Source organism: Terrapene carolina, unplaced genomic scaffold (genome assembly GCF_002925995.2).
Source record: "Terrapene carolina triunguis isolate 2854851 unplaced genomic scaffold, T_m_triunguis-2.0 Scaffold95, whole genome shotgun sequence".
Classification (NCBI taxonomy): domain Eukaryota; kingdom Metazoa; phylum Chordata; order Testudines; family Emydidae; genus Terrapene; species Terrapene triunguis.
In genome coordinates this window covers 37135337-37153528 of record NW_020664446.1, presented here as the reverse complement: position 1 = coordinate 37153528, position 18192 = coordinate 37135337, and the positions used below count along the sequence as shown (strand labels likewise).

The 18192-nt window shown below is 37.4% G+C and overlaps 1 protein-coding gene across 1 annotated transcript in view; it reads left to right on the top strand.

Annotated features, from left to right (window-relative positions):
* PCDH15 (protocadherin related 15) overlaps positions 1-18192 on the top strand; it is an 812634-nt gene that overhangs the window by 450002 nt on the left and 344440 nt on the right. The window contains exons 11-12 of the mRNA XM_026651074.1: positions 6022-6228; positions 17362-17496. Of these exons, the coding sequence (XP_026506859.1) occupies positions 6022-6228; positions 17362-17496 (342 nt within the window). The remainder of the gene's footprint in view (positions 1-6021; positions 6229-17361; positions 17497-18192) is intronic.

The following is an 18192-nucleotide window of genomic DNA, read 5'->3' as shown; positions in this document are numbered from 1 at the left end:
ACACTATTTCACTAGGAGGGTGGTGAAGCACTGGAATGCTTTACCTAGGGAGGTGGTGGAATCTCCTTCCTTGGAGGTTTTTACGGCCCGGCTTGACAAAGCCCTGGCTGGGATGATTTAGTTGGGAATTGGTCCTGCTTTGAGCAGGGGGTTGGACAAGATGACCTCCTGAGGTCCCTTCCAACCCTGATATTCTATGAGGGAAAACAGAATAATGTGTGACTTTGTTGTTTCACTTAGCATCCCAATTAGGGTTAAGATAATGCCTTTTATTTGCTGTTCTAGCAGAGAAGCCTTAGAACCATGAATGAACTTTTTTATCATTACACTGACGCAAAAGGATGAGTGCAGGGCAGAGTACATTTACCCAAAGCCGTGCGGGGCAGGGCAGGTTACCCTGGTCTTAAATTACAAATTTTCTTTATTTTGTACAAATCATACCCTGTAACTAGCTGCACCACTATAAGGCTTCAGTGTAGATGCTCACTTCAGCAAAGGGAGGGGTTCTCCCATTGCTATTGGTAACTCACCTCCCTGCAGGGGTGAAAGTGAGCCGGTACGGGCCGGTACTCTGTACCGGTCAGAACCCGCACTGGCCAATACCCAGCCCACATTAAAGCGCTGCCTCCTTTTGCCTCCCCTGTCGGGGGCCCTGCCAGTAGGGTCCGTACCGGCAGGGCCGCTGACGGTGGGTGGGGGGAGGGGGCAGCAACGTTAAAGCGCTGCCGCGGCAGCGCTTTAAGGATGGTCCTTTGCTGCGGCAGCGCTTTAAGGATCCTTCTAATGCTTTCATCAGATATTTTAATACTGGTTATGTACAGAACATTTTTTCAATGTAGTCAGTTGTACCTTTTCAGATTCTGGTTTAACCTTATGGCCCATCTGTGCCACAACAACGGCTTTTCTGTATATAAAAGCCACGGGTGGCATTAGGGGGTAGCAAGCAGGACAATTGGCAGGGGCCCCATGCCACAGGGGGCCACTGTAAAGCTAAGTTGCTCAGGCTTCTGCTTCATTTCTGGGCTGTGGGGCTCAGGGCCCCACCCCGGGCTTCATTCCCATGTGGTGGGGCTTTGGCTTTCTGTCCTGAGCCCCAACAAGTCTAACACTTGTCCTGCTTGGCGGACACCCTGAAACTTGCTTGCAGCCCTCCAGGGGGCCCCAGACCCCTGGTTGAGAACCACTGATCTAAGGTATGGATTGATTGCTATAAATATACACATACTGCAAACTGTATTTAATATACAAAATCATTGCATCATTCAACAGCAGTTTACATGATAAATAGGATTAAACATATTTGATTTGAGCATTATTTAACAATTCTTATTTTATTTTGTCATTTTCCCTCTTATGTTCACTTACCTAACAAAATAAGTTTTCTCAGGGTTATTCTGATATTTACTTACACTGTAATCAGTCCTTTGTATATAGTGTAAAGGATCTGGCTGCTCTGTTATGAGTGATTATTATAACAGCATACGAAAAGTCAAAATGTCTTTATAGATAAATAGCTGTATTGGAGAAGAAGGCTTCATTAGGTTTTTGGTTTGAGTTTTTTTCCCCCATAGATGATTTTCCATGTCCTTATGGCCCTGATGAAGGCCTGAGTTATACCTTAATTTTTCTTCATTTTAAAACCTTTAGTCACCATAATTACAGACTACTTTGCTTTCACTGAGGAACAGTGGACTCCATTTGAGATCCATTAGAGTTAACCCATTATTGTCTGGAAGGATCACTGACTGTTGGTAACACGAGGTACAACATGCTAAGGCAGAGTCCAATTATTCTGCAATCATCCAAGCCTAGAATCATATTTTTTAATCAATGAAGTTTGATTAGAGCCCAGGATAGTAATTATTTTATGTTGTATTTAAATGAAACGAATAATATAAAATAAACTGTGACCCATAGTATCCCAAATAGCACTGAATTTTGTATTTGGAAAAAAATACAAAGTTGTCCATTCTAAATGTTTCAGAATGTATCCACTAAAGAAACTAGATAATAAAATATTTATACTTTCAAATATAATAATCTCATCTACAATCAATAAAAAGAAAATTTGCTCTGGTATTAATGTAATAGGAATTATTCATAGGATTCACTTGCTTGTGAGAACAGGTCCTGTAAACAGAATGCTGAACTTTATCCTTGGAAAGTATTGTTTACAAAAGTCTGTTATAACACCATGGTTCTCAGCTAGAGAGCGGGCTACAACCTGGAAGTGGATTGCATCTCCCCTGTGATTGGGTTGTGATGCACATAGTTTCTGGCAGACTAGGCTTCCCTGATTGCCCCCCTATGGTGTAATCAAATAAAGCATGAACAAATGCTTTAAAAACACAGTAAATGCAGGTATCCAAAGAGAAAAGCAAGCAGGCGGAAACACTTTGTATCCAAAACAAAGGAGTCAGAGTTTTGTTGTGTTTTTTTTTTTTAAAAGGAGGCATGAAGATAATTAACTTGTTTTCAGCTTTCCTTTTACTAGCAGAACTGAGTGTCTGAAACAAACATATGTTTTATGTAACTGCATCTTTTAAAATGAAAGAATGAAACCTGAGAAGCTACATGGATACTGCCAAAGAAGTTGAGTATGGCATTGTAGACTAAAAGTATAAACAGTGTAAACTAATGCTGGTCAGACTGTTCCAGATAAATAATTGATTCTGTGAATTTATCCTTTTTCTCATATTCAAATAAAACGTACAAACTAACCATAATTTTCATGATTTTTTTTATTTGTAATTTTTTTTCAAATGATTTTATTCAAACAAATTACAGCCTTTGGATCTATCTGCAGAGCATTTAGATTTTTCATTATTCTTTGTGTGATTGGATATCTAAGTCATATAGTATTTCTGTTTCTTGTTTAGATAACTGAATTTTTCTAAACATGAGAATAACTTAGTAATAGTGAATAAAAAATTAGTATTTTCATATATGAATACCTTTGTTCACAAGCAAATATATTTCACAAAATCTATGTGAATAGAAACAATCCATATGTTCATGGTAAAAAAAGGCCCAAACACAGCTAAAACGGAGTCATGAGTCAGAAGTGTTTTAAAACATAAATCTGGAAACTTCTCATAATCTTATGATATTACATCTTTATCTCTGATTCAGGTTCCTGAGGCAAATGTTGGAGATAAAGGCCATATTCACCCAGGCAACAAGTGTACAAAACCTGTTTTTTGGTCTACTAGCATATATTTAGAGCTGAGTGAATTATTCATAATGACTACTTTATTCTCTCTTTTTTTTCTGCTTATGGAATAACCAGTAGCATATCATGATTTCTTTGGATGTATTTTTATTAAAATTATTCAAAAGTTTTCCCAAGCATTTTAAAGTCTTTGAATTGGTCACAAACAGTGCTCTATGAGGAGTCAATATTTAGTTTCCATTAGCGCTCAAGCATATCACTTAAAAATTCTATTTCTGCAAACATTACTGCCTCTTTAACTTAAGCACTCAGATATACACAGAGTGCCTACAAAAAGAGGTGCTAAGTGGTCTGAAATGAATTGATTAAAAAAAACTATTTGAAGAAATTACTTCTTAAAAGATGTTGTGTTTTGCTAATTACTGAAATAATATCATATATTCATAAAGTTTCAAAATATTTGGTTTGTCTAAGCATGCAGGTATATATTTGTGTCTGAATGTATATGTAAATACTTGTAATTTGTTGGCAGTTCTAATTCTGTATGTAAATTGAATGTCCAATTTATAATGATAGAATATAGTAATAATACTTTGAGAGTGGTATTTGTTTAAATAATATAACTATGAGAAAATAATTCCACTAAGTATATTACAAATAGTACATATTAAAATGTCAGTGAACTTCTGTAGCTAGTGTTTTACTTATATGTTCACTTTTAATTCCATTTGATTATTTGGATTAAAAAGTAACTATCATCAAATAAGGCTCCTCAGACTCCTTTGTTGACTTTTCATGAGTAAAACCTTAGAGAAGGAAAACAACAAGTACTCATGCTGTTCCTGGAATATAACCAGAAGCCAAAAGGCTACATTAAGCTCCTTTTGCGTCTCTTTTCCTTAGTCCCCTCCTGGTTGCATTCAGTTTGCATTTTTATTGGAAGATTTCTCTTTAAATACAGGACTTCTCTTCAGATTCTCAACACTCTTTCTGCTTAAGCAGCATATGTTAATGTAAGGGAGTTTTGCAGAGCTTGTAAGGAAGTAATTACTGGTGTATTTATGAATAAACTCATACTTCTATGAGACTTCTCATGGATATCAAGGGAGAAACTGGAGGAGGGGAAAATACTCCTCGTCCTCAAGGGAGACATAAGTGTTGTTGTCTCATCTCATTTCTGAGCTTACTCTGAGTCCTAACACAAAATGTCACATATTTTGCATGCATACAATACACAGTTGTTTATATTTGGTAAAATCCTGAAAGGCAGGAAAGTGGAGATTAAAATATTTCCCTCATTTTAATCATGCTAATCCAAATTCAATGAGGTTATATGGTGTGTAAGACAGGACAAAATGTATTTTATTCTTTTCTAACATAAGAACTGTAAAAGGTATCCTATACCATATAGGGAAATTTCAGTCAAGTTCCCTTCCCCCTTTCAGCTAAATCTCTTGAAAGGTAGAGAGGGTTTATATTATAATTCCTCATTTATTACAAGTATTAGGTCCATTCCTAGTAATGCATAAATATATAGTGTAGGGATCAGTAGAAAATAGTTTTTTTTTCTCCCTTCACATTTTAAATTTTTTTTTTCATTTTACTATTCCAAAGGATTCTAAATTATACAAAAATCTGTGTCAATCAAAACTAGTACTGTGTAAAACTGCTTTGCAGTGAGTTTTAACCTCTGGGCCACATATGTAAGATATTGGATCTGAAAAGCAATAACGTGTGCAAATTTGGCACAGTCAAGAGAAAATACAAGGCATATCTAGTTACAGCTTAGTGCGTTCCTGACTTTCTTTTAAAAGGGCGGTTTCTGTCAAGTATTCAGAGTCTTTTGCCATTGTCATCTAAACAATAGGAGCTTTGCTTCCTAATGTCTGCCACTGTCCCAAATGAGGATTTTACCTGAGTAGGAATTACCGGTTCTGGCTAGTGGCGCTCCAGCTGGGGAGCAGGGTTGGGGTCTTGCCCCACTCCGCATGGCTTCCGGAAGCAGTGGCACATCTCCCCCTCTCCCGGCTCCTACATGTAGGGACAGCCAGGGGACTCCACACACTGCCCCCACCCCAAGTGCCGCCCCCCGATCTCCCATTGGCCTCTGATCACGCCTCTGCATAGGAGCCTGAGGGAGGATATGCCGCTGTTTCTGGGAGCTGCTTGAGGTAAGCACTGCCCGGAGCCTGCCCCCTGCCCCCCTTCTATGCCCCAATCCCCTGATCCCCCTCCGCCCTCTGAACCTCTCAGTCCCAGCCTGGAGCACCCTCCTTCATCCCCTGCCTCATCCCAGAGCCCGCCCCCCCCCAGCCAGAGCCCTCCCGCCCCCCCCAACCCCCAATTTCTTGAGCATTCATGGTCCGCCATACAATTTCCATACCCAGATGTGGCCCTCGGGCCAAAAAGTTTGCCCACACCTAGACTCTAGGTGGTAATTATATTGTCCAGTGAATACATTTATGCAGAGATTTGTGGCCTCTCTCATCTTCATTGCAAGAGATTTTCATAACCACTAATATATTAAACAATTATTTTTACTAATACTGTATGTCTTGAGTTTCTCTCTAGTTATTAAAATCAACATGACTAAATCTATAGTATCTGCCTTGTTAGTTAATTCTTTGGTTAGTATATATGTCTTTTCTGAGATGTGATGTTTCAAAATAAGCAGAGAAATACTAAATATTAGTTATCTGTGTGAAAGTATTGTTACCCTTGAAAGTAAAGCAGTAGTAATTATTGACTATTCATAGTTGTACTTGAGCTGAGTCAATTATATACTCTATAAAGAGATTAATAAATGATATAAAAAGAGTCCATAGCCAATCAGATTTGTGTCTTTTTAGGCAGAACAAGACAATGGTCATCCACTTCCTGCCTTTGCCAATTTACATATCGAAGTCCTGGATGAGAACAATCAGAAGCCTTACTTCACAGAATCTCTGTATGAGGGGTTTATTCTGGAGTCCTCTCCAGTGGGCACAACCATCTCTGACAACCAGAATTTGACTTCTTCACTACAAATCATAGCTTTGGACAATGATGTAGAAGAGGTGTGTTTCTCTTTCTTTTTACTAAACCATCCTTATGTGTGTTTAAAGTTTTTATAGAGGCTTAGAAATGCCCATTTTTAAACACTTAAAATGTGAGTGTAGCCTTTGAAATAAGGTAAATTATCATTTATATACAGTACACCATATACAGTCGAACAGTTTGTTTTTATTTATTCACTTATTTATAATATAGCAAGTAATTTAATGAATGAATTTGAATTATCCACAAGTAGTTAATGATTACTTTTTTTAAAGTTAAGTCATTATTTGAAATTATTTGCTGAATCATTTCTGCAGATAATCTTGATCAGTAGTGTTTTTTCATTAGTACTTCATTGTGAGTATTCAATATTTGAAATTTCAGCTGTGGTGGTTCATTTTGATTCTGCATGCATAGTGATTTACAGGTTACATGGTATCATGTATGTTTCTTAGCTGTCTGAATGTTTCCAGGTTTCCAGTGAAAGTACTTTTCTGAGTTCAAAACTGACTTTGGTTACTATTCTGTTATATTTGCTTAAAATTTGCTATTGTCATGAACGTTCCTGCCAGTGAATTTATTTGCATGTATATTTGCATAAAGTGAACACAGAAGTGGCACAGAAGTGGGTTTTTCTTCAGACAAATGTTCAGGAAATTATTTAATATATTCCCCATCTCTGAACACCACAGGCCTGATTCAGCACTGAGCTGATCCATTTTTGTGTCAGTCTGACTCCACTGACTGGGTAACACAGTGGTAATTCAGGTCCTATATGTCTCAGAGAGATTAATCCTTCAGGCCAAATTCAGCTCTACTGGAAGGGTTGCAACTTCCGTGAAGCAAAAACTTGCTTACATTAGTCTTCTCTTCTATAAATGTAGGTATGAAGTGCTAAATTCAACCCCTGGGCCTTAAATGGGAGTTGCATCTGCTTACACCAGGGTTGAATTTGGTCTGAAACATTTATATACTTGAACTATATGACATTACAGCTAAGGTTATCTGTGTACTTGGGTCAGAAGAACTTGGCAGAAGTTAGGGTTTTACAGACCCTTTAGAATGTTTTTGGATTTAAAGGTTTAAACTTTTTAAAGCTTTTTTTTTTTAAATTCACTGTTAATTTAAATGATTGCCCTTCAAGGATAATCTAATTTTTAAAGCATGTTGTTCTGACTAAGCAGAAGCCTACGCTATGTAAACTGTTATATTCAAATGCAACCTTGTCCTGTTTGTGACCATTAGAACAGTATTTTATTAATTTTATTTTATATTGTTTTTAAAAGGGGGGAAACGTAACAGTACAGAACTTGTTTTTCCAGAATTAAAACTGAACTTGAACATCAAATGTACCAAGTTTGGAATTTGGTTTAGAACTCACAATATTTTTAGGAAGAAAGAAGGCATAAAATTGGGAATGAGCAAAGAAAAGACAGGGGTCATAAAGAGTGAAGCTGAATTAAAGAGGCCAAGTCTTTAAGGTGAAGAGAAACTTGAAGATTAAGTGAGAGAAGAGGGGGAAGCCACTGTGGAGACTGAAAATATGGGGAGACAAGGTCAGTGTGTAGGGAAGTAGATACAGTTTGGCTATAGCATTTTAGACAGACCAGAGAGGAATAGGAGAGTGGAGGCTTGAGAACCTGAAATTCTATCCATTCATCCAAGTTTTTTTTTTTTTTATAATGGCACCCATCACTGTACTATCTGAGCACCTCCCATCATATGCAGTGTTTACAGCAAGACTAATAATTTATTGCTGAGCCCTCGTCTACATTAACATTCAAACTCTATTAGCACCTTTCTATTAACAGATGAAGTATGTGTACAATTGAAATTTTAGTCATGGTTTAACACGTTAATTAGGTTAACTCACATGGCCGTAAATTCTAATGTAGAGACCACACAAATGTTTGTTGCCAGTCATGTTTAATGGGCCACTTCACCTTGAATGGTTCCTTGAAATACATTAACTACTTATGCTAAACAATCTGTTCCACCTTGTATTTAGCTGTGACACTGAGTACGTTTCCTAGACCTGAAGAAGAGATCTGTGTAAGCTTAAAAGCTTGTCCATGTCACCAACAGAAGTTGGTCCAATAAAAGATATTACCTCACCTTACCATCGCATCTCTCATGTTTAACTGTAGACTACTGGGGACTAATGATTAGCAACTAAAATTTGTGCTCTTCCTACAGTAGACATTTCAGTTGTGTTATTTAACGAGTGTTAATGAAACTGTTGTTAAAACACAACTAAATTCAAGTTTGGACATATTCATGAGCCTTGTGACAAACTGTTATTGCAGTTTCAAATGTCAGTGGAGATAGAGCTTTATGCTTCTATGATTTTGGTATCCATGGGAGTTGTATGTTTGATGTGCTGAAAATCTATTTTCCTATGAATCCCAATTGTTAGTTTAATTAACTTAATGGAGTTGATTAATTTTTTATCATAGAATAAATATTCATAATACTAATCACAGACTCCTAGACTTTAAGATCAGAAGGGCCATCATGATCATCTGATCTATCTCCTGCACATTGCAGGCCACAGAATCTCACCCACCCTCTCTTGTAACAGATCCCTAACCTCTGGCTGAGTTACTGAAGTCTTCAAAACATGATTTAAAGACTTCAAGTTACAGAGAATTCACCATTTATACTACTTTAAACTTGGAAATGACCTATGCTGCATAGAAAGGCGAAGACCCCCCAGGGTCTCTTAAATGTATTAATTGCATATAGTTAGCTATGACTGGAGTCAATTTCACCCATATTATTAAAAGTGATGAAATATTTCCAAAAAGTATTCTTCTCCAGAAATAGCTTTGATGGAAAAATTTTGTCCAGTTCTACATCTCCAACAGAGCTAGGTCACTTTACAAGGATTGAAATCAATGGCCGTATGCCAATACCCACCAACCAGGCTTTAAGATCTAAAACATCAGGTAGAGAATAAGCAATAGAAACACATTAACACTTTCACAGTTAGAAAATTTTGTTTTCATGCAAATTTCCAAGGAATAAAAAATAAAGAAAGAAGTAAAGAAAATAATATAAATATTCTATAACAATCACCCACTTCCACGGAGATACTCAGAACAGAACTGCATGATGATCTCCTGATATCATTTCCTAGGAATTGTCCCCTCATGGGTGATGGATTCAAAGGATGGGAGGAAGATGGGGAGGGTATAGATCTGCAAGGAAAGGTCACAGTGAGCCTGCAAATATAGGAGTCATCTGCAAGAGCACGTCCTGTCTGTGCTCATCTGCTGGGTCTTCAAACACTTGTAGTAAACTCCTGCTGTGCTGCCTGTAGTGCTCCCTCGCTCTCCAGTGGGGAGGGAGGCCACTCTGCCTCGTTGACTTGGGGTTTAGTCCTCGGCCTCGGGTCACACTAGTGGGACTGAGCCGTAAGCAGTCTAGAGCTCTGGGCCCATCTGATAGAGTCAAACACACAACAACGGTCTGGGCCCCTTGTCCCAGCCCATGTGCGGGGCAGCGACTTGAGGTCTGCTCAACTGAATATGACACTTCTTCCATGCTGGTGGGAGGGCAGTATGTAAGTATAGTTTATACAGATAGTTTTAAAAATTAACAAGACATGTCAGATCACAGCACAAGGTGAAAGAGCTGCAGGGCATAGATAATTCTATTTTTTAACTTCTACGTTTGTTAAATACATAGAGATTTTATTTTAGGTTTGTAAATAAACTTAAAAATCAGACATTATTGGCCATTAAAAAGACAACATTTATGCACTGTGTGGTTTGTAAATATTGGCTTTTAATGGTGACCACTGTGATGTTGTCCATAATAATACTTTGTATTTGCTCTTCTTACTTAAAATCCACAAATTAATTTAAATCATATTTTGTATTATTCTTCATTTACCTGCCCAAAGTTGTCTTCACTCCTGAGCCATCTAACCTAAATTTCAACCCTTGTCCAGTTATAAATCTTTCAAAAACTGACTTTATATAAATGGGATTGTTGGGAGACCTGTAACTGTAGCAGCCCTGTCCATTGCTGTTATAATTAAGTAGGCTGTTTAAATGGCATAAATTTAATTAAGCCACATAAATACTTTGGGAGCCAAGTAAACTGAAGCGGGGAAGTGTTCCAGGGCCTTTTATAGCTTCTGCCATGTGGCGGGAATCCCATTGTTCTTACTGTGGAAAATTACAATAACAAGATGGTGTTTGGAGTCACATGGACAAGTCACATGTCCATGCATAATTTTGCCTAGTCACAGCAGGAAAGTCCATTAAGAGTAGATGGGCATCTTCCATTGTAAGTTAAGTGCTCCTTGATGAGCCACTTAATTTGAATAGTCCCTCCAAGATGTGCTGGCTAACTATCTTGTGGGCGTTACCTCAAGAGCAAAGATTTGAAATACAGGTATAGAGCCAATACTCATAACTTCAAATACAAAAATGATACATGCAGACAAATAGCATAATCATATTCAGCGAGTCATAATCTTTCCATAGACATCTTACATGCCACATTTTGTACAAGGTTTGTTGCAAATTATACAACAGTGGTTGCAACAATGATCTATATGGTCATATTTTAATCAGATAACATAACAGCCCCACCTTCCATTTCTTGTATGTATCCCTTTTGGTTTTTAGATAGCTAAAAATCTCATTATGAAGACACATTGGTCTCCTGTGGCTCTTATATTTCCTCTGCATTAGAGTAGCTTGATGTTGAGCCTCTAGTGTTACATCTTTTAGGAACTGCCAGCCCCCTTTCAATTCCTTTTCTTCCTAACTGTTTTTTCCCTGGGACCTTGCCTACTATTTCCCTGAGTTGGTTGAAATCTGCCTTTTTGAAGTCCAGTGTGCTTGTTTTGCTGTTCTCATGTCCTCCTTTCCTTAAGATTTTGAACTCTATCTGATCATGATCACTTCCTTTGTGTTTGAAACTAATTCATCCCTGTTGGGCAAAACCAGATCCAAAATGCATGACCCCGTAGTTGTTTCCTTCACTTCCTGATTCAGAAAGTTGTCCCTACACATGCTAAGAACTTGCAGGATGTATTATGTTTTTTTTGTATTTGTCGTCCAACAGATATCAGGGAAGTTAAAATCTCCCATTAATACTAGTTCATGTGTGTTAGTTAATCTTGTTACTGCTTGGAGAATGCTTCAGCTACTTCCTCCTCTTGATTTGGTGGTCTATAATAGAACCCCCTGCTGTAACATCACTACTATTCTTTTCCGTCTTTATCCTCACTTACATACTCTCCGTAGGTCTGCTGCTCACTTATTCTTGAACCTCAGAGCAAGTGTCTATATTTTTGACATACAGCGCAATGTTGTACATCATATTGAAACCTTCGGGTACACCTTAACTTACCTTTACAGACACATTAAAACCTTCTGGAACACCTTATCACTAGGGATCAGGTAGGTCCCTTGCTTTGTTCTGCTTTATTGTGGTTCCTATACCACTCTCATCATAGTATCAGAACACTTTCCAGAAGTACATATTGGCCTTATGTAGTCCCCTCAGATAAGAAAGTCATAGCCTAAGAGTAGGGTCTCCAAAAAACAGCCAAGGAATAGTCTCCTAGCTGATCTCCATCACCTAAGGATGATAGTTGCTAGTTATCTTTTATTCTTTGATTGTTCTTGCATTGCTTTGTGATCTTGGCGTCATTGTACTGTATTCTTTGTCCAAGGGATCATTTGCAGGAGAAGACTCTGAGACTTTCAATAAGCTAAGACGACATTTTCCATCTGCACCATCCCCAACTGGAATTGTGGGTTCTTCCTCCTTTGCTTCCCTGAAGATTATATGTTTTCAAAGAACTGCAAAGGGCTATCTGGTTGATGTCGTCCATGAGTCATTGATATCCTGTAGGCTAATCGGCCTAGAAGTGTGGGCTATTTCCATCAACATTGTTAAAAATAGCACTCTGTGCTAATTCTTATTGAAGAGGAGTGTATAAAACAAGTTTGGAGTTTTTACAAGAAGCAGCTATGAATGGATTATGAAGCTAGGGGGAAAAAGATGAAAAGACACACATTTTGCAAAGTTTCAATAATATAAAAAAAAAAAGAAAAAATTCCCCTTCTTCACTTATATTCTGACCCCTTTTTCTTGGGCGTAGGACCATTCCACAAACTTACTGTACTTATGCTATCTGCATTAGAAGTGATGGTGACATAATATGCCACTCCCATCCCATCCACCCTTTCTGCTCTGTGATATGGCAGGGTGGTTTTACTTGGTGGTTCCCGTGGAGTGCTGAATGGCAACTTCCCTGATCCCAAGCAGGTTATCTGGGTATGACAGTATGGGTCACTGCCTTAATCCATCAAGCGTGTTCTAGGGGATGAGATGCAGCTCTACTGCATGCACGGGATTTGGGTTGCCTCTTAGCCCTGGTACAGCGAGAGTTTAGTTGCAGATGCAGCCTCTTTGCTGCTTCCCGCTACACAATATGGGTAGAGGAATCCTTTATGGGAGTGGGAAATGACCCATATGTGGCTCTTTCCCTGAAGAGGATCACTCATTTCCTTCTGACGTCTTGGAAGGAAGTTAATTGGCTTCAAGGTTGGGGCAGGAAGTGTGTGGACAAGCCACCAGAGGCACTCTTTGGATACTGAGGTTTGTTCTGGAAACTTATGGGAAAGTCCTCTAGAAATTTATAGAGAATTATATCCCTTCTACAAGTTTTACACAGTGGTTCAAAAACCTGTTGAACAGATACCATTTTCTATTGATTCTGTCAGTGTTAAGAGTAATTTCTGTGGAAGCTATTGATTTTATCCCTATTAAATTCTATAGGATTTTTTTTTGTAAAGGAAATGAACTTCAGTAGGAGGGAACCGTGTTGTGTGAACTGAAAGTGACCTTCTTCCCAGATTTGCAAATTTTCAAGAACTGCTCTGAGATTTGGAAGTAGAACAAACCAGGCTCAGTATAAATGGACTCCATGTGCATTGTGAAAGCTTTTTGCAACTCACCTAATTGTTTCAGATTTGTAACTGTTATTTTTTCCATTTTCATAAGGTACATCATTGTTGTATATGTGTTTTTGTTTGTATTTATTCATTTTATATCATGTTTGTTTTGTTTTGTAGCTTGTACCAGATGCCATTCCTGTAGGTACTGGGTGTTGAGTGTGTGAAACTATATTTTGGTTGGAATTGTGTGCTTTGGTTTCTCTTTCCTTCATGTTTATTTCAGTAAAGCTGGGAAACTTTGAAACTATTGTTTTTTTAGAGAAGTCTGCCTGTAACACATTAAATACATTGGGCCATATTCATCTCTGCTGTAAGCCCACTTAAGTCAGTGGAATTTTAATAGGGATATGTTACAACTGTTTTATATATTCAGCAGATAAATATATATCCTGCTACAAAATAAATCGTCATTGCTACAGAAAATGACATTGATTACTTATCAGACGGGTAACAATAAATAGTCTAAATAGTGCCAAGATAAAACATATGAGGTTTGTTCTGCACGCTTGAAGTGGTTCTTAGCTGCATGTTGTTAGTTTACACTATTCTGAGTGGTTTCTGATTGCCGGTTCTATCTGATCTGCTCAGACCTTTGCATACAATTTGGCAGAGAGAACCTCAAATACCCACTGTAGTAGTCAAGAATGGTAGTGCTTGTGTACAATCCTGATTTTTAAAAGAATGATTATATTTATAATAGTGATCACAAAAGTGACATATAGTGTTCCATTATTTAGTTTGTCTCAGTGTCTCCCATATCAAATCTGCTCAATTTACAAGTCAAAGATTTTTTTTCCTGACATCAAGCCTAACCTGCAATCAGAATTTAGCTGGCAGTTTTTGTTAATGATGGATGACACTGAAGAGAATGCTAAATTCCATTATTATAGCTTTTTGGAGGAGTATGTCTCTTTCACTGTATCAGTCCTATCACAACCATCTTCCCAATATTCCATTCTGGATACTCACCAAGTATTCACTTGCTTTGAGATGAGAGTTCTAATGTCTGTGATTAATAGTGTCTTTAGCATAGAAAGCATCCAAATTCCATTGATGGACCTCAAAGAAAGTAATAGAACACATAGATGGTCAGAAGCAAAGGGTTATAATGGAACCCAGGGAACCCCACATGATTGTATGTTTGAAACAAAAGTCATCTAGAAAGTTAAATTAATCTTGTTCAAAACTGTGTGAATAGCAGGAACCATACAAGACAGATTTGGCTAGAAGGCCATACAGTGTTGAGGAATCACTTGTGTGATATCAAATTAAATGGAAAGGTTCAAAGAACGAAATTGGAATGAACATTCTTAGAGTTATAAACAAATCCTTTAGTTGAACTGAGCCTGTGCTAACTCAGTACTATATAGAGATCTAAAAAATGGCTTGGAATTTTCTGAAAATAAAGTTCTGTGTTTAACTTTATAGAGTCTACAAGTGAACAGTCATTGCCACCACTTCTGGAAAAAACATAATGGACACCCTTTTTTCTTTCTTTGGACTATTAATGGTGAAAAGAGCTTTAATTTTACTGACAGCTGTCATGGTTACAGCGTATCTTTAAGTGACAGGAAGCCACTCATTTGTAACACTTCTTGCACTTAGTTTTGAGCAATTGAAGTGTTTTCCTAGGTCTAGGACTTAAATAGTATAATCTTTGTCTTCCAAATCTGTGCTTCAGTGTCCTAGAGTACTTTGGACTGCAAAATTAAATCTTTTTTTTTATCTTTTTGCCCTATTCTGTGTTTGCAACTGTTTATTACAGTATTATAGTTTTAGTGCTTTTGTTTCAGGTTGTTGAAATGTTTCAGTTATGCCTGCTAGGCCATGAGAATCTTAAGGTTTTTCACTTTGAAGTAACTTTTTAATTCCTAAATCTTCCTGCATAATTAATTAGCTAGGAGTAGAAGGAAATTGATCTTCAGGAAAGCTGTTTATGATACAGTTTGAGTAAATGCTCTTAGAACAAGAACAGTGCTCTCAGAAAAGTAATATTACACCTTTTGACACTGTGTTTTAGTGTTCATAACTGTGTAGCTATATATTTGTCTGGTTTTGTCTACAGAATTCTTTTGTGAGATGAGAGTCTAAAACCATAACAAGTTTAAGCTTCAGATTTCATTTAGTGGCACTGACTTAAATGTAGAGTATGTCCATTTCCTCCTTAGGTGTTAAAAAATGGTGAAATGAAGATCTTATTTTGAAGTATTTCACTCTGATATGTGTATGTGGGTGTGGGGACAGGACCTCAAAATGCATTCTTGTTCAAGGCAAACAGGCATTTTGCAACCACTGGATTTGGTGAAGATGGTAAAAGCTGTAATATTTGATCAATAATTTTGCTTTGGCTTCTTTCCCTTGGTCTGTACCATTTTGGACAATTTCTGTGTGACTAATTTTCTAACTTAATATCCATTTTCTATTTTGATCAGTCACATAGCATCCCTTGCCCCTCTTATCTACTTCAAGAAATTAACCCAGATAACCAGTAGCCATGTTGAAAAATAGCAGAGGTAGTGCGTCCTAAATTTAAAAAGCACTTAGGTTCTAGTCAGATTATATAAAAAACAAAGAGGCATTTATTTTCATAGAATAGGAGAGAAAATAAAATTAAAATGTTTAAAAAGTTAACTGTAATACATAGTAACTGCAAAAGATCCAATAAAATCAGCGTAGCAGATTAGATACATTGTTAAATAGAAGGTGCCCATTCCTCTGTTTTTGTGTCATTTCAACAGCACAAAATGCATAGAAAGATAGCTTAACTAACCAATTAGGGGTTCCTCTGGCCTAGAGGAATCTGCAAGTGAAATAGTTTTTGGCATGATTGTGTTGTTCCCTGCTCCAAAGTAGGACTATCTCCATGATAGGCAGCATGGCCAGAGTTTTAGCACACTCCTAAGGTTGCTCTAAATTGTTTCTCAAGACAAACCTGTCATCCAGCAGCCTGAGAATCAGGGATCCACAATGTGACTTAGAGCCCCTTTTGCAGCTTCCTTCAGACCCCCCCCCCCCACTCTCAGGCTACACTGGTTGCTAAAGAGCCAATCCTCAGATTCTGGCCATTAAACATCACATCTTTTGAGTAATTTTTGATAGGGAGTAAGGCCCTTTCTCTCTCTCTCTCTCTCATGGCAGTCCTAGTCTGTCCCTCTTTCAGACAGCTGGCGTCCTCTCTGTTCCAAAATGCAATCTGACTACCTCTTCTCTGGAAAGGGTTGTTATTGCTTTTTCCCACACCATTGAAATAACCGTTATCTATTCAAGCTATGTAAAGAAAGACGAATTAGGGTGAGTTCCAGGTCAGTCATTTAGTATGTCTTTTTAGGTTGGGGAATTCAAAGCATGGAAACTTTCCCTGTTTAAAGAAGTCTTGAGCTGCCAAAATACATCACATACGTTTACTAAAAATGTTACTTCAGAATCAAAATAAATATTAAACTATAGTATATCTAGATTCTGAGGTTTATTTTCATTTGTGGTCAAAGTAATTATCCTTATTTTACCAGTGTATAAATGTTTCTTTCTTCTGATATACAAGGATATGCCTGAATGTTTTGTACTACAGAGTTTCTGCAACCAGATACTAATCTTCACCATGTGGTAGACATTGTTCATCTGAACTATTTTATTGCTGCACTGAGCAAATGGAAAGATTTCTCAAGATATGCTATGAGAACAAATGCTATGAATCAGAGATTAGAATCTTTATCTTGATAAGTAAAATGCAATTTTAAGAATTATCTATTTAAAAGTCAAAATGTTATCACCCTATTTTAGTAGAGGTTTTTTTGTTTTGTTTTTAAAACATTCTTTGGGGGGAAGTTCCCTAAAATTTTTAAATCTATTTTCAAATATTTTTTCAGAATATTACATTTTAAAAGAGGGCTAGTGAAAGCAATGTAGGTGTTTTGCTGTTTCACAGACTCTATCAGTAATGGTACTGTGCATTGTAAACTCTTTCAGGCAGGGACCAGCTTTTGGTTTGTACAGCACCTAGCACAATGGGATTTTGGTCATTAACTAGGGCTCGTCGGCACCACAGTAATACAAATTAATAATAATAATAATAATAATTCTGCTCATTTACACTATAATGCTTGCATATTTTTTGAAATTTACATATATATTATATATTAATAAATATTCATTTCTTTCTCTTTGAAGACAAAGGATCCACAGCTCCATCTTTTTCTAAATGATTATAATTCATTTTTCACTGTGACTCAGACTGGTATAACCCGGTACCTCACCTTACTCCAACCAGTTGATAGAGAGCTCCAGCAGCTATACACCTTCTCGGTAAGCAATATTCTTTCAAAAGCACACCAGGAACTGCTCAGGTATTATAGCATTTTTAATGTTGAAAAAGCCAATATGGTATTTACAAACAGAATTCTAAATTTTGATATGACAGAGAGGAAATAAAACAGAGCATATGCTTTTGAATAGGCAGTCCTCAGCTCTCTCTCATATACAAGTTAATACCCATTTGGAGGATAGGAATAATTTAGGGCTAGATCAAGTATCAGGGGGTAGCCGTGTTAGTCTGTATCTACAAAAACAACAAGGAGTCTGGTGGCACCTTAAAGACTAACAGATTTATTTGGGCATAAGCTTTCTTGAGTAAAAACCTCACTTCTTCGGATGCATAGAGTGAAAGTTACAGATGCAGGCATTATATACTGACACATGGAGAGCAGGGAGTTACTTCGCAAGTGGAGAACCAGTGTTGACAGGGCCAATTCAATCAGGGTGGATGTGATCCACTCCCAATAATAGATGAGGAGGTGTCAATTCCAGGAGAGGAAAAGCTGCTTCTGTAATGAGCCAGCCACTCCCAGTCCCTATTCAAGCCCAGATTAATGGTGTTGAATTTGCAAATGAATTTTAGTTCTGCTGTTTCTCTTTGAAGTCTGTTTCTGAAGTTTTTTTGTTCAATGATAGTGACTTTTAAATCTGTAATAGAATGACCAGGGAGATTGAAGTGTTCACTTA